The sequence below is a fragment of the Epinephelus fuscoguttatus genome, linkage group LG16 (assembly GCF_011397635.1).
Source record: "Epinephelus fuscoguttatus linkage group LG16, E.fuscoguttatus.final_Chr_v1".
In the NCBI taxonomy this organism is placed as follows: Eukaryota; Metazoa; Chordata; class Actinopteri; order Perciformes; family Serranidae; genus Epinephelus; species Epinephelus fuscoguttatus.
In genome coordinates this window covers 7,085,384-7,101,758 of record NC_064767.1, presented here as the reverse complement: position 1 = coordinate 7,101,758, position 16,375 = coordinate 7,085,384, and the positions used below count along the sequence as shown (strand labels likewise).

Genomic DNA, 16,375 nt, shown 5'->3' with positions numbered 1-16,375 from the left:
CGACGGACGCTTCATATAATAACAGAACAATATACTATTTATCATGTTATGTCATCGTGTCATTTCTGTCTCTACATGGTCACGCGTTAACAATTCTCCTCTGCTCTCTGTATCGCGCATGGCGGAGTTCCGCCACACACACAGGTGAGCACGCTAGAGCGGCTTGGGCCGCATTTTCCTGACCAAACCTGACCCCGAGCCCGGTGCAGTTTGTCAGCTGACAAAGTTATTGAAATGGACAGTGTGTAAATAACCATCGACAGACTGCTGTTACGCACAGACAAACATGCTGCACTCCGAGCAGCATAGCACGGCACTCATGCTGAGCTTGTGTTGCGTTCAGGCGTTGTCACGTAAATAACAACTTCCAGCACTTAAATAGGTCATAGCACAAAACAGCAGCATGTCAAGTGACTTTTTACTTTTATTATATTCAATAAAATTGTATGTTCCTAAATCTTGAGACTCCTCATATGTAAGCTAGACAGACATTTCACCTGCTCATGCTGTGCACACATGTACTGTATGTACTTAGTCCTAAAGAGCCCTTCTGGTGCCAGTAGATACACAGAAACATCCCAGCAGGCTGTGCTTTGCAAGCATACAAAAAAGTTTCACGCATGTGAAAATTATTTTTCATGCGTGTGCTTCACCTCCGCTGCTACAACTCCATCCTAGGGGAAACACTGCTGTGTGCGTTTTGTGCAACAGGTGGATGTGGTAGTCTACTGGTAGAGTAGAGAGAGAGCTAAGTAGCGTCGAAGTACAGTAGAGCAGGGCAGAGAGATGGAAGCAAAATATATTAAACCCGGTGTTAATACAGCAGAACTGGAGAGAGGGGTGAAAAATAAATAGAGGTGGGCATGGCTCAAGTAGGGCGCAAAATTATAGACGGAGAACGATTGACAAATTTTTCACTTTAAGCCCTTTTTGTGTAGGAATTAAGCTACAATGCATGACATGTTGTTTTAATTAATAAATACAGTGTGAATAAAGATTACATAACATAAAAATAACTGCAGTCTTTGTTAATTGATAGCCGCTTAAATTAAACAATTTTTATAGGGCAAGTAAAAACTGACTTTGGGCAAGTACATCTCTGACCAACTTGCCCGACCGGGCAAGTGAAAAAAAAACTTAGTGTTGAACCCTGAACAGTCTTGGTTGAAATATTTCCAATGCAAATTTCGAGCTTTATGCCGTTGATACAGTGGCTGCTCTGCGTCTACACCAAACCATGCTCTTTGTCAGCTACGACTTGCTTTTAATTCTGAACAACTTACCTTGTGTGATTTAAAACTTATTAAAACTGACACAACAAAACTTGTGTTTTCAAATGCTAAATAAAAGCCACTGATTCTTCCCACTATTATATTTTTTCAGGGCTCTGAGATTGAGACTGTATCTCATTACAAGTGTATTTAAATTATAATTGTAACAGTTGTCTTTCTTTTACGCTTCACATTCAGCAACTGGTGAAAAAAAATGAAGTTAAAATTGGGTTTTTGTTTTAGCAGCAAGTCTTGCTTTTTTCCTTTGAGGCCAAAAGGAGACTTGTAGCTGTCACATTGCCTGGACTATGGAATTACTTCATACATTTACAGACCTGCCAACCTTGAAGAAAGGTTATGAGTACCACCTTACCAGACACTTGTGCGTGGTCATGAACATATGCGGACACGGCGGCACTTTTTTGCTTTTGTTTTTCAGACAGAAGCTAACTGCTAAGATAGAAGCTAGCTCTAATAGACACAAGCTAAAGTTAACTGTTTACAGACAGAAGCTAACTGCTTACAGACAGAAGCTCTCAAAGCTCTCAGTTTTTGCATTTCTTACGTCATTTTACCTGTCAGCGTTGTTTGAATTGATAGAGTCATCACTGAGGACTACCCAGAGGTGTGGGCGAAGAGGGTCCATCTATCTTGACGGTGAGGGCGACAGTGTACTGTCTAACTGGATGGAACTGAATCAAGCGCATCTTTCTTAGTCAGCCGTGGATGGGAGGGTGGGGGGGCGGGGGGGCAATATGCAGCAATCTGATTGGCCGAAATCTTTTCGTTCCGCCTACGCACCTATATTCACCGGGTATCAACTTGAGTAACATCTTGCATAGACAAATACACTGAAACCGGCGAAATGTGCGATCGAGTGATACGCGTACTTTTAGAGCATCAAATCGTACCAGCGTACTTTGATGTCAAAATGCGTGCCTGGTACGCAAAATGTGTACAGGTTGGCAGGTCTGCATTTAGCATCTTCACAAAGCCTACACACTGTAGTCAATACTTAAGTTAGTCGATAAAGAATAAATAAGCAACTATTTTTATAGTAGAGTGATTATTTTAGAAAAACGTCAAACATTAGCTGGTTCTAGGTTCTCAAATGTGACGATTTGATCATTTTTCCCCTCTTACATAAGTGTAAACTGAATATCTTTGAGTTCATGACTGTTGATTGGAATAAACAAGATATTTGGAGACTTTACCTGACATTTTTTTTTACCACTGGGTGACATTTTATAGACAAAATGATTCAGTGTGCTATTGAGAAAATCATTAGCAGATTACTCAATGATCTGACTCATTCATTTCAGTCAGTATTGTTGGATATAAATGAAGTTTATCAGGTGAGTGCGTCACTATTTTCCAGCTCCTGATTCACCTCCTTGTCTGCACAATCTCTAATTATAAAACTTACACCGCTGTCAGACTCGTGTAAACAGTGTTGATTACTTGATCAACACAAAGTCCAGTGATATTTAAAAAAGCTCTTTGTGAATCCAGCTCTCTTTCAATATTTACAACATTTGGTTTTATATCAGCCAGGAGGGTACGTTCCTCTCACACACTTTCAGTCAATATTGTGTGTGTGTGTGTGTGTGTGTGTGTGTGTGTGTGTGTTGCAGGCTGCAGCAGTTGGACCGTCACTGTCAGAGCAGCGCCCAGCAGGTGTGTGAGCTGCTGGCCAAACAGAACCAGCTGATGCAGGAGAGAAACACACTCACCGAGGAGATGCAGAGCCTACACATGGAGGTAAACACACACACTCTTGTGTCTCACACACACACACACACACACACACACAGCAGAGTGTGTGACTCACTGTTGTGTTTCTAAATGAATTTGTGATGGTGTCTTTTCTCTCCAGGTGCACGTTATAGTTGTCAGTTTACTAAAACAAAATCAGTAAGAAGACGTTCGTCCCGTCATGACTAATGATTCTGTCTGGTTCTGAAAACATGTTGTCTATATTCTGCTCAGAGAGATAACGTGTGTCTTATTGAATGTTGTGTGTGTGTGTGTGTGTGTGTGTCTTTTTAGCTCCCGAACATGAGACAAGTCGATACTCTGTCCACGTGAGTCCATCCGGTCTGGATCTGAAGTCAGACGTCTCCTGTTGAGAAGATCATATCAAACTGTTATTTACAGGTTTACAGGTGTGTTCATCCTTTTTAAATTAAGGGTCACTGCGCACACAAATGTTTTGTTACCAGAACTGATGATCAGGTTTACAGTTCGTATTTCACATTTGGCGACAGACTGTTACTGTGATATACTGAGAGGTTAGAGGTACGAGGACGTTGTGTTCAGCCTTTTTTTTTTAAATGTTTGTACATTTTTTACAGATTAAATAAACAAAATCACTGGTGCATTAACGAGCTTTTGAAATGTGCTAAATTATGATTTATAAACATTTTCTAGATTTTCTGCTCCTTTTTTTTCCAAAACACATTTTTGGGAAGTTAAGTCATAGCTCCAAAGACTGAACAATGGGCCTCACGCGAGAACGTATTCTTATCTTAAGCTGATTTTTTTGTAGGGTAGGCGCTCATGAGTGTGCCACGTCAGATTCAGTAAGCGCTCCTAACTGTAAATGAAATATGCAAAGACAATGAATGCCACCTAAGTAAGTGCACATTCATGATACCGTACAACTATATTTGATTCTTTTGATCAGTGGGCCCGTACGGACTAAAGAAATATAAATAACTTCCTGGGTAATCGAGGAGTGGACACATATTTTGACCTTATGACAGCTTCAGAGGAAGGGAGTCACCACTTGTTTTTTCGTCATGCCGGTAAATCTAAATGACTCACGGTCTTCTCTGGTGCTCATGGTTTCAGTAAAATGAAATCAACTGATCTAACAATGTGTAGAAGTTTAACCATTTATATTTGTATGTGCGATCTCAACAGCCAACTTATGTTAGCTTAAGTGGGTAGTCGACAACCTGGTTTTATAAATCCAAAGAACTTCTATAAAAATTAACTGCTTGACATGAATCTTATGGAATCTTATGGAAATCGTAAACTGGCATAACAAACATCCATAATTTTTAAGAGCATCTGCTAAAGCCAAGGAATAGGAATAAATGACAGCCATTAATGATGTGTCACCCGAGGGCCGTCCTGTCACTGAAATAAAAAAATGGTTTAATATGAAAAACATTTCACCACAGCAAGGTGATCAGTGACTGTAAGATCATATTGTTCATACTGATGTGGCATTGTTATACAGTAGCATAAATACCCAATTTATCTTAATGATTTAGAGTTATATTACAGCTTGAACTGCAGGGTCAAACAGAATTTCAACACAAGAGTAATTTACATCAGTTTTTTTTAACTCCAAATTGCTTCAAAGTAATTAAATATGCAATCCAGGAGTGGAAATTTGGATTTGGATGACAGCAGACTTACTGCACATGACTCTTACAGCAGGTCTGGACCACTTGTAAATTGTGTTTGTGCTTAAGAGAAAATTCAAAATATGAAGAAAATTACTGAATATAGAGAGTTCTCATACAAGCCCCTTAAGAACAAACCTGTTCTTACATGAGACTCAGTATTTCTAGTTTAATTTTTATTTTTTAATTAATGTGAAAGTTCAGAAAATAACTAGCATTTGTAGCCACAAAGCAAATACAAGTCGACACGGAGGCAGCAGATTGACATAGTGCTTTATTGAAGCTGTCTGTAAGAAGGAAAATAATGTGCATCCCTATCATATACATTTTATGTGTAAAAATACTAAGGATGTACAGTGTAAAAAACAGCTTCATGTTGATGGTAATTTGTTGTTTTCACATCCTGGCGGCCTCACCGGCCAGCAGCACTGTATCCTGACAGCATGAGGGACAGAAAAAGGCTGTTTGATCGATCTGCTGAGTTTCCCGACACTCGACTGTCTCAGAGTCAGCGTCACCTCTGCTCCGCTGACGTGTCAGCGAGCAGAGCTGACCTCAGTATTACAGTGTTTTTCGGGGGAAACGTGGCCCGCTCTGAGAACAGCTGGCAGCTGTCCACAAATGTCTCACACAGCTGTAAAGCTACAGTAGATGGACATGGACATGAAATGAAAACTCAGTTACACTTTGTAATATTTGTACATGTTGCCGTTTTTTGTTTGCTGTTTATAAATAAATGCATCTCATGCTTGTTCATGTTAATAATCATGATGATAGTAGACTAGTACCAGAGAAAGAGGAGAGGGGAGGAGTTCTGTCGCAGACACGAGGTCAAATACTGTCAGAAATCCTTCCAAACACTGGAGCCATTTACTTATTATCTGCATTAAACGCCACGCTGAGTGCGGTTTGTGATTTCTGGCTGACGCCGTCGCTTCATTAACAACGTGCGAGATCAATACAGAGCAGCTGAGGTCTTTGAAAGGATTTAACATATTCAAATACTACTGGAGTCAGATCTGTTGTGTGATAGATGTACAGTAGAAACAGCAGCAGCTTTAAGAGTGGACACTGTCAGTGCAGCGTCAGATATCTCATACTGTCGACTCACACCAGTCGAGGGCACCAGTAACGCTGTGAGGAGGCTTAAACTGACTTTCAGCGTCCAGTTTAAGAAATTACTGATGTGCCCACAACTGATTCATAGTCTTTAAGGGAAAACCCACACTGATGAAGAGGATTACTAAGCTCCACCTTCTCCACGTACAGTAGCTGGAGGAAAACATTTATTTTTTTATGATCTCTGACCTTAGAATCAGCGTCTGGCGTCACTGCTGCCAGTAAATAAAGTCGAGGATTAAACGAGGAGAGTTGAGGCTCGACGGAGGGAAAACTTCTCAAAACAGACGAGGAGAAGAAGTCAGTGACATCTGTGGATTTTTCCAAACGTTATGAAGACTGACCAATTTACTGAACATTTCCACTGAGCGTGATTCTGCAGTGGCAGCACTGACTCGTCTCTGTGGGACACAATCACCCAGGTCCTGCCAACTCCAGACATCAGAGCAACATGAAAGCTATCGGTTGTATGTGGAGGGGAGATGTGCTTTAAAAATCCTCATTTTCTTAAAAACATTAAAAAAAAAAAAAAAAAAAGAAGCTAAAAATCTTCCTTTAAAGCAGGGCTGAATCAGATTCCTCTGAATCATATAAAAAGTGATGGATGTGAAAGTGCTGTGGCCAAAGCTACAAAGCGGTATTTTATGAACTCTGGTTTCTAATGTTTTTGGCGGTAAGCGTGCGCATACAGCTAGAACTCCTCAGTCGCTCACAGACCTGGGTCAAATCAAAGCTGAAATCCTTCCAAATACTTGGGAGCGTTTGCTTGAGCCTGTCGACGGTGCCAGCTGGGTGGGAACTGTTCTCATTTTGAACTTTTTCGGCTGCTTCAGCTGTGCCAGACAGGCTCAATCGATCACAGAGAAGTATTTTTCATAAGAGTTCTGAGTGCCACTTTGACTCAGGACTGGTAGTGCGGACAGAGGACTACAGCATGCAGGCCAGCGCCATCCTTTTCTACTTTCTGCCATAAAGCGCCTTTGCCAGCTAGTAGCAATTTAATGGATGTGCAAGAGTAAAGCATATGGACTTAAGAGCAGCGGAAAAACAGGTAATGTGTCGTATAAGAGATATCTGTAAAGAAAAAAAAGGAGGCATTTATTTTTTAGAACAAAATCTCTGAAGACTTAAACTGCAGAGTGAAACACGACTACGCCCCCTCACTGCTAAACTCCCAAACAAAATGACATCAAATAAATTAAATAGAAAAGAAATTCAAGTTATCCATCAATGATAATAATAAAAACATTCAAATAATAAATATATTGGAATAGTTTTCTACGCCTCAAGAGAGCACATCCCCTGGTGCTCTCTTTTTAATCATCCAGATATTCAAGGTGATGTCTTCCATGTGGTTTTAAGACGAAATTTAAAAATTTTTTAAAAAATATATTTCCTCACATCTGGTTCATCTTTTTTTTGGGACTCTGAAGTGCTGGATGTCAATTTTTTTCTGAGCTAAACCATAAGGCTTACTGGCGTTTGAAGACAGAGAAATTGAGGGGATTTTAAATCTTGTTGGTCAGACTGGAAGACATGATGACGCAAACAAACAAAGTCCAGACTGGAGAGGTGACGGTGCACATAAAGGACAGAAGAGCGTGACTCTGAGCATCCACACTCTTTCTAAGAACTGTCTGACCTTACAAACATATCCAAACACTGTCATTCCACTTTCTCCTCCGCTCTGTCTCGACACACTTACAATGAACAGTAGCACTTACACATCACCGCTTTACATTCAGACTGCTGTGCTGCACTTGTTTCCTTTCTGCTCAACTTCCACTTCTTCTTTCTCTCTGAACTGCCTTCACCAACACACACCTGGGGTAACATTAAATATGAGGAACATTTGAGTCAATGTGCAATCAGGTGAGAAGAGCCTTTAGAGCAGGCCTATTCAATTAGCAGGCCCAGCAGCAACCTCTGAGTTGCCCGAGCAGGGATTGTTGAAGGACTTGTTTTTTGGGCAGACGTAGCTAGCAAGAAAATAACAAACTGCCTTGCAGAGTGTTCAGTCTAACAGTCTAATGTGTTTTAAGCCACAACACTCAGAGGAAAGACAGAACAGCTGTCTACTTCAATAGCTCACAGTGTTAGAGGACTGTTTAGAGATCCTGATGTTGTGGGTTCAATACTAAGTGATGCTCGGTGAATTTTGAATGCCTCTGTGCAAATGAAGTGTGTGATTTTTCTCTGTATATTTCCATGTACTGCGTGGACTGCCATTAAATGTAATACTGGTATTCATGTCCCCCTCATGACAAGTCAAGATTGAAAACATCCTTATGATGATGATGTTGATAGGTTAATAGAGTTCAAGCCTATGTCTTGAAAGCAGAGAGACAGCCTTCTGAACAGCTGTCCCCAATCAATCCCTCCTAATAGGACACCTTAACAGCTGACTTTTGAATGCATTTGTCCAAAAGAGAGACTGAAAATCTTAAACAAAGAGAGCTCATGTGTCTCCAGTTCATTAGCTCCATGGGATAGAAGAACGGTTTGAAGGTCAGAGGATCAGGGTTCAGTTCTCAGGTGAACAGTCAGAGAGTTTTGCAAGCTGATGTCTGAAGGAGAAAGTTAAGCTTAGGCTGTTAGAGGGCTGGTTGGAAGTCCTTAGGTTGAATGTTCGATCCTAGTCCAGGGCAGCTGAATTTTAATGGGTGCTGTCCAGAGGATGGAGTGAAAGGCTCTGTGAAACACAATGGAAGTGTGAGGTGGAATAGCTCAGGCTGTTAAAAAGCTGCTTGGGAATTCTGAGGTCGGAGGTTTGATCATCACCCAGGGCAGGTGAATTCTAAAGTCCAACGCCCAAAAAAAAAAAAATGCGCCTGGAGAATAGTGTATATGTGTAGCAGCAGGATAACTCAGTGGTTAAGGCTACTGGCTTAAGTGCGGGAGACTGGGGTTCACATCCAGTGCTACCACATGACTATGCTACGGCAAGGGGCAGCCAGGACGCCAGGCCAAAGTGGGGATGCCATCATCCAGGGACTCCAATCTTCACCACCAACCTTTTTATTTGGGTGTTGGACTTTAAAATTCACCTGCCCTGGAAAAGGATCGAACACCCGACCACAGAATTCCCAAGCAACTCTTTAACAGCCTGAGCTATTCCATCTCACGCTTCTGTTGTGTTTCACGGAGCCTTTAAAATTCAGCTGCCATGGACTAGGATCGAACATTCAACCTAAGGACTTTAAAAAAGCCCTCTAACAGCCTGAGCTACCAGGCCAGAGACACTTTGTCTGTGTTTCTTAGACATTATAACTTTCTCCTTCAGACATCAGCTTGTAAACAGACTGACTGTTCACCTGAGAATTGAACCCTGATCCTCTGACCTTCAAACTGGACCTCTATCTCCCTGAGCTAACAAACTGGAGACACCTGAATGTGCCTCCTTGATGATTTTCTCTTGCTCCTTTAGACAAAGCATTAAGAAAATAAACAAAGGAAGTCCATGTTGTAGTCATAGTATGGTATGTCTTTAAATGAGAGTTTGCTTCTATGCTTGGTTTTGGCTGGACTGTTTCAATCATGCACCTGAGGCAGCCGACCTGCAGACAGTGAGTCTCCTCAGTAGAGGGGGGACAGACAGCAGGATGAATGACTGATACTGATGTTTGTTGTCTTCATGTTTAGATAACGTGACTTTTTTCACTCAGTATTGTGATGCCAGGAGGAATATTTATTTTATTGACGTGTTAGATTTGTTTCCAGTCAGATATTATTGAGTTTATATAGTGACTTTGACTGTTGCTGCTATAGACTGTATGAAACTATTTTCTGTGTATCTGACCTGTAAGGGAAACATCAGGAGGTGAGGTGTGTGCTCGCTGCTGAAATTGTGCCCCCCCCCGATATTTTCTGGTTTAAAAATCAGGCACAGTTAAATTTGTAATTGAATAGCCCTGCTTTATAGCAACACCTGTGGGTAGGGTTGGGCAGATATTAAAATTTTAAACTGGTTTGAAGTTAAGCCAGACTGGTGTACTGGATTTTAACACTAGGAGTCAGCAGCTGCTCCCGAATGAAACACAACGACACTGTGTCCTAACAGCAAACAAACATCCGTCTATTGCCGAGCATCGCTTAACATCGGGCACTCTGTTCACACTAAATCTGTTAATTCACTCCTGGAGATATAACCACTTAAAAGATGGGAGAGAGTTTGTATTTTTTAAGAGAAAACATGTTTTATATTGTGATATTTACTGGAAATGACACAGCAAAGCCCAGTGGTTCCCAACTGGTCCAGCCACAGGGTCCAGATTTTGCGCCAGTTTCAGATCCAAAATGATGCCATACTGGTGCAGGTTTAGTTTTCTTCAGAGACTAACTCTGCCATCTTGTCTCACCACACAAAAAACACAAGCTTTCTAATAAACAAACAACGTAAAACCGTTCTCACCCCTCCCACCTCTACTGAAATGTGGCCTCCTTCATGTTGCCGTTTGTTTCCAAGCAAATATATTAATCATGTTGTTATGTTGCTGACTACTAATGCAGTACAAGTTGGATTCAGCGCTGTGTCGCCGTCAGCACATGCCACTGATGTAGGCTCCTTTTTAATTTACCAGCGCCTGTCATAACGACAAATACCAGTTCAGCCAGTTTGCATAACAGGTTTAAGCTCGTACACCAGCCCGGACCGACCCAACTCTACCTGAGGGATGATTTGGATCAACTTAAAAAAGAAAAGGTGATGAAATAAATTAAAATGAATATCTTTCTGTTTTTTTCATTCAACCTCAGAATAAACTGTCATCTGTCCTTGATGCGTCCCGTCACCTCTCCGCTGTCACATTTTGGTCACAAAACAACACAAAGACATTAAAATAAACAATGGAGCAGGAAGGCTATCTGCTTTCCCTCCTACATTCTTCAGCCATTGTTGTTTCTTGAGGTGCCATTTTTTTTTCTCTCAGCCCTAAGAAATATTTTTTTTTCAAGAATAATGTAATAACAATAGAAAAAGTTAAATATAAAACCGATGAGTAGAACAATAAATAGAACATATATATATTATAGCCATCGCTGTGATTGGTGTAAACCATAACTGTCGATGCGTACCTCCTCATAGACCATAATGTCTTTAAAAAAAAAAAAAAAAAGAAAGAAAGAAAATCTGACAGTAACAGGAAATCAGCTGTCACCTCACTCATCGTTACAAATAAATTATCACATTATAAATATTTAATCATTCTTGGAGCTTTTTCACCTGTACTTACTCTCTCTTCTTATCAACAATGCCCAACCTGCCATCCTGGACTTCTCTTTGCACTCTGTGGTGAACCTGCTGCAGATTCCCTTTCCTGCACAGAGACAGAGAGGTACAGCCGTGTGGTTCCCAACGCTGTGACACAAGCATGTCACAGTAAAGCTTCATTATCAACACAAAAGTACCGTTTCGCTTTTGTTTTCCCTTTTGGGACAGAAGAGATTTAAACTCAGGGACTTTTAGTTGAGAAATAAATTTAAAAAACGTCGGGGGGAGGGGGGGGGCATTCAAACCAACCATTTCCTCTCATTTTCACCTCCTCGGTGATGGATGTATAAACCACCTTACACTGCATTGTGGGTAACATGGTAAAGCTCATGGTTTTGGAGCTTCATCCTTCTGAACTGCTGTGCTTTGAGGTGCGTTCTTTAACACAAACCAATACCTCACACTCACACTCACACACTCACACACACACATGACATCCTATCATCGTCTGAATCTACAGAGTTGATGTGTAATAGCAGTACGTTAGGAGCAACACCTGTTCTGCAGCTGTACAAGCATAGACGTTAATACAGGTGATGTGTTGCTGGCGCCTGTGTAATGATCTGCAGCATTAAGCTCGAAGTGTAGCACCGGGTTTTAGTAGCAGTATAGGAGTTGTTGTAAGAGTAGCAGTACCTGTAGTAGTTGTGGTAGGAGTTGATATAGCAGCAACAACAATAATGAATTGCACCGAGCAAAACCTGAGTCAAATCCTGCTCGACAACATGAGCTGTGTAAGACTCTGCTCACACGATGACAACTGCTCCCTCACTGCCAGGCAGTCTCAATCAATCCCAGAATTATTTAGGTGAGGATTTGAAACCAGACCCGAGTGTCTCTCTGAGCGTGAGAGGATCTGTCTGTTTGCAAAAGCCTGAGATACAACCGGTAACGGCAGTTTAGGTTTGAATGACTTAAAATGCTATATCTCCGTGTTACAGATAAGAAGCCACAAAAACGTCTCCTTAAAAATGCATCAGCGGTCTAACTTGATCAGACACGTTTCAGAGTTTGGCAGGACCGACACATGTCAAAGCACAGCAGGCCACCGGTGATGCTCCTGTCATTAAAGGGACATTACATAGTAACTGATCACATCACAGCTCAGGGTTGCAGTGCAGGATTACAAAGTAATTTTTGCCTGTGAGTTCTCTCTGAAAAGGGATTCACAAAAAAAAAGACTGCTTCTTTTGGAGAGGTGAAAAAGAGAGGAGGAGGAGGAGGAAGAGAAGGGCAAAATCCTTCAAGTCTTTCTGGTTCGGTCCAAAGCTGTGGGTCTTTTTGTCCCACAATGATGACCTCAGAGACCAGCTGTGATGATGTCACCGTGATGGACAGTTCATTCCCGCCCACTGGCAGAGTAGGAGAACTGTGGGAAGTGCGGTCTCCTCTCGTTGTCCAGACAGTCCATCCCGTCCTCGTCAACTAAAGACAGAAGGATTCAGAGGTGGTTAATGACTTGATTAGTTACAATTAAAGCTCGGGGAGGCAGTTTAATTTTATTATAGCGTCATTGGGCAGAAATAGCATACTAAATTTTGACCACATTGTAATTCAAGTGGTCTGGGAGAAAACCAGACTTCTGCACCTCCTCTTGGCTCTGAAAATTTAACCTGTCACAGGACACTTTAGTCAATCACAGGTCATTTCAGAGAGAAGGCCTTCCTATTGGCTGTTCTGCAAATGCAGATGCATGTATGCGTCCCTTTGGTGAAAGCCTTTTTCCATGCCGGAGAATCCTACGGAGAAAGTTGCTATTCCAGCATTTGGCTACAACTGCCTACACTGCGAGGCAACTCAAAAAGGAAGATGGACTTATTGAAAGAAGACTCTTAAAGTCCGGGTAAAGCAAAAATAAATATGTGTGATGTGTTTTTCACACCACAGAAAAATTTTATTAACCATCCAGCCAAATTTGAATGATTAAAACAATTGCTAAGTATATAAAATTATGTTTCAAAATCGTGCCTACAAAGCAAAGCAACCCAAAAAATAAAGTCTAGAAGAGAGTCTAAAAATAAACGAAAGAAAAGATGTGGCAATAAAAGGAGGTGACCAAGGCACTCTTGAGGTCCAAATATTAAAAAGCCTTTATTTGAAGTGGCTAATACATTGTAAAAGATAAAATGCACCCACGCGTTGTGGCACACAGCCTTCATCAGGGTGACAAAAGAAAAGATGTGTCGAAAGCTGCAAGGTGTTTTATAGATGAACAGAAATTGTTGCTAATGTATTTTAGCCTTCTGCTAAACTGAGCTAAAGGCTCATGACCGTGGTTTCAAGTTCACATTTTTGTTGCTAACGTTAGCCAGAGCCTCGAATCCACTACAGACCACCTCGCAGGCTGCAGGCAGCATCTCCTGAGACGGACCCCCAGTCAGCAGCCACAGCAACCTGAATCCAGCCAGTGCAAACTCCATCTCTCCATCTCCGAGGATCCAGATAGCCTCAACCTCCTGTTGGATCAGCTAACTGGTTAGACCCAGCGCTGCCCACTGTGACACCAGTGCTGTGGGGATTGTGCTGGCCGAATTCGAGCTGTTACAGCTGCTGAACGAAGGTACGTCTACTGAGCTGCTGCCCACTTGCCTTCTCAGGAAAGTAGTCTACAGTGGTCGGGAGGGAGATGAAGGGACTGTGGGGTAGCTAGCTGTATGAAGTGTGTGCATATTCCTGTGGTCATCCAGTGGGAGGGGTTTAGGGCAGAGAGGGGGAGCTGCAGGAGGAGGGTGTATTATCAAATCTGACTTTTCCAAATTTCGGCCTACCCCAGCTTTAAAAGTCATTATTTCCATTAATATAAATACATTAAATCAAATGGGATGCATATACATTTACAGGTTAATTTTACCATCTCAAAATCTAATCAAACACCACAAAGCCTTGTGTCTGTGGTAGGTTGTTGTTGTAGATTCAAACAGAACAAGATTCAATTAACGAGTGTGTCTTCGATGTGCCAATCTCTTGCTAACTAGCTGATGTGCGACCTACAAAACAAGTGGAACCTCACATTAGCGCAGAGAAACACATCGGTTCCACTCATGCATAATTCAGTGCCGAACATTCTGAAACCAGTATCTTTATTTCAAAGCCTGTGAAGAGCTGCGTGTGGCCTGAGGTATGTTACACAGACACTTGAACAAACAGACAACGGCACTATGGCGTGTTTGTTACCCCGGTTAATTTAAGTCGACATGTCTCACCTGAAGAGAGAGCGGGAGCACTGATTAATTGTTTAAAACTGAAATTATTAATCAAAGTGAGAAAGAAAAGCTGAATTTGATCATCAGGTGCTCGACAAATGTGTGCCGCCAAAGATATAATTTATTCCAATTCATAATCAGAACGGTTTTATTAACATCATGATCCTCTGCCAAAATTATTCCAATTCAAACATCTCAAAACATATAAAGCACATACTGCGTATTGTTCAGTGGTGTGTGTGCTATCTTAACACACACACTTCAAACCAGAGCATTTACTTCTTCTGTCACTCAGAAATATTGTATATACGACTCTCTCCGCTGAGAACATCTTCAGCTATGTAAAAAATGAAAGTGAGATTTCATCAAGTTTTAACGTGGGCATATGTTTGTGTGTACATGTGTGAGAAAGAGAGACAGAGAGAGGAGACACTCACATTTCTCTGGTGGAGTGATTGTGATGGTCTGGGCTGTGAACTCCTCGTCAAAGTATCTGGTGTCCGTCTCCGACGTCACCTGAGGCTTGAAGGGAGGGACCATCTGGGGCAGAGACACGACGAGGACACAGAGAGGAAGATTAGATCGTACAATAACGTTTTTGAACGACACCTCGTGAGTTATTATTGATCCTGACCTCAGTTTTTATTCACACGTCAGCAGCGTCACCACGTAGACCTCCATCATCTCAGTACTTCAAATATTTAATGTGTGTTTGTCCGAATATGTGTCAAGGAAAGGAGGGAGGAGAGAGGATAGAGGAAATGGGAGAGGGAAGAGAAAGGAATGAAAGCAAGAGAGAAAGGGAAGGAGGAGAGAGGGTAGGAAATGAGAGAGGGAAAGAAAGGAAAGGAGGGAAGAGAGAGGAGAGATGATGAGGAAAGGAAACAAAGGGAGAGAGAAGAAAAGAGTGGAGAGTAAAGAAGAGGAGGGGGAAGAAAAAGAAGGAATGGAGGAGGAGAGAGGGAAAGGGGGTGAGAAAGAAAAATGAGGGACAGGAAGGAGGGAGATGAAGGAGAGGAGAGGGTAGAAGAAAGGAAAGGGGAAGGAAGGAGGAGAAAGAAGGACAGGGGTAGGACAGAAAGAAAGAAAGGAAGGAAAAGAGGGAGGAGAGAGGCTAGAGAAAAGGAAAGGATGAATGAGAGGAAGGGAAACAAAAGAGGAGAGGACATGAAAGGAGAGATGAAGGGGAAAGGAAAGAAGGGAGGGAGGAGAAGAGTGGAGAGTAAGGTAGAGGAGAGGGGAATGGAAATGAGAAAGAAGAGGAAACAAAGGAGGAAAGAAGAAAGGAAATGGAGAGGAGGAATGGAAGGGAAAGAAAGGAGGAGGGGAGGACAGAGGGTAGGAGAAAAGAAAGAAAGGAAAGGAGAGGAGAAAGGTAAAGAGGGGAGATGAGAAGAGGAAAGGAAGGAGAAAAGAGTGGAAAGGAGGAGGGAGAGGAATGGCAGGGAACGGAAGGAGGAGAGGGGAGGACAAAGGTTAGGAAAGGAAAGAGCGAAAGAAAGGAGAGGAGAGAATAAAAGGAGAGAGGAGAGATGAGAAGAGGAAAGAAAGGAGAGGAGAGAAGAAAAGGAGGAAGGAGCGAAAATGGGGGAAGGGAAAGGAAGGAGGAGAGAATAGGACAGAGGGTAGGAAAGGAAGGAAAGAAAGGACAGGAGGGGAGAGGAGAAAAGTAAAGAGGAGAGGAAAGGAGATAGGAAAGGAACGGGAAGGAAAAGTAAGTGGAGAGAAGAGAAGAGAGGAAAGGAAAGGAGGAAGGAGAGAGGAAATGAAGGCAAAGGAAGGAGGAGAGAGGAGAGGAGGATGTGAGGAACATTCGAGGTGGCAGATTGATCCAGAGGAGGAGAGATCAGAGTGAAGGCAGGAACAGCAGCACCTATCTAACATGCTGTTATGGGTGTTGTCACACAGGACCTGGTTCTTAATCTGTGGTGTTAAATGAGCACACACCACCATAGACCTCCAGGACACAAGGTCACACGTCTCCATGATGCTTTGTGCTTTATACGGCTCTGCTCTGATGAACACATCATGTGTGTTAATGGGTGATATGTGCATGTTTACATGCGTTATATAAGTTAACCCTGTCATACAACTCAT

General features: G+C 42.0%; 2 protein-coding genes across 4 annotated transcripts in view; one reads left to right on the top strand and one right to left on the bottom strand.

Moving 5' to 3' along the window:
* The window catches only part of sdccag8 (SHH signaling and ciliogenesis regulator sdccag8), a 55,798-nt gene extending 52,143 nt beyond the window's left edge, over window positions 1–3,655 (top strand). Inside the window, exons 17-18 of the mRNA XM_049600109.1 lie at window positions 2,906–3,032; window positions 3,321–3,655. Of these exons, the coding sequence (XP_049456066.1) occupies window positions 2,906–3,032; window positions 3,321–3,359 (166 nt within the window). The 3' untranslated portion in view covers window positions 3,360–3,655. The remainder of the gene's footprint in view (window positions 1–2,905; window positions 3,033–3,320) is intronic.
* Window positions 3,656–9,024: 5,369 nt separating this feature from the next.
* akt3a (v-akt murine thymoma viral oncogene homolog 3a) overlaps window positions 9,025–16,375 on the bottom strand; it is a 72,437-nt gene continuing 65,086 nt past the window's right edge. For all 3 annotated transcript variants that reach the window (XM_049600114.1, XM_049600111.1, XM_049600110.1), the window contains exons 13-14: window positions 14,716–14,818; window positions 9,025–12,500 (exon numbers count right to left, since the gene is read on the bottom strand). In XM_049600114.1, the coding sequence (XP_049456071.1) occupies window positions 12,415–12,500; window positions 14,716–14,818 (189 nt within the window). In that variant the 3' untranslated portion in view covers window positions 9,025–12,414. The remainder of the gene's footprint in view (window positions 12,501–14,715; window positions 14,819–16,375) is intronic.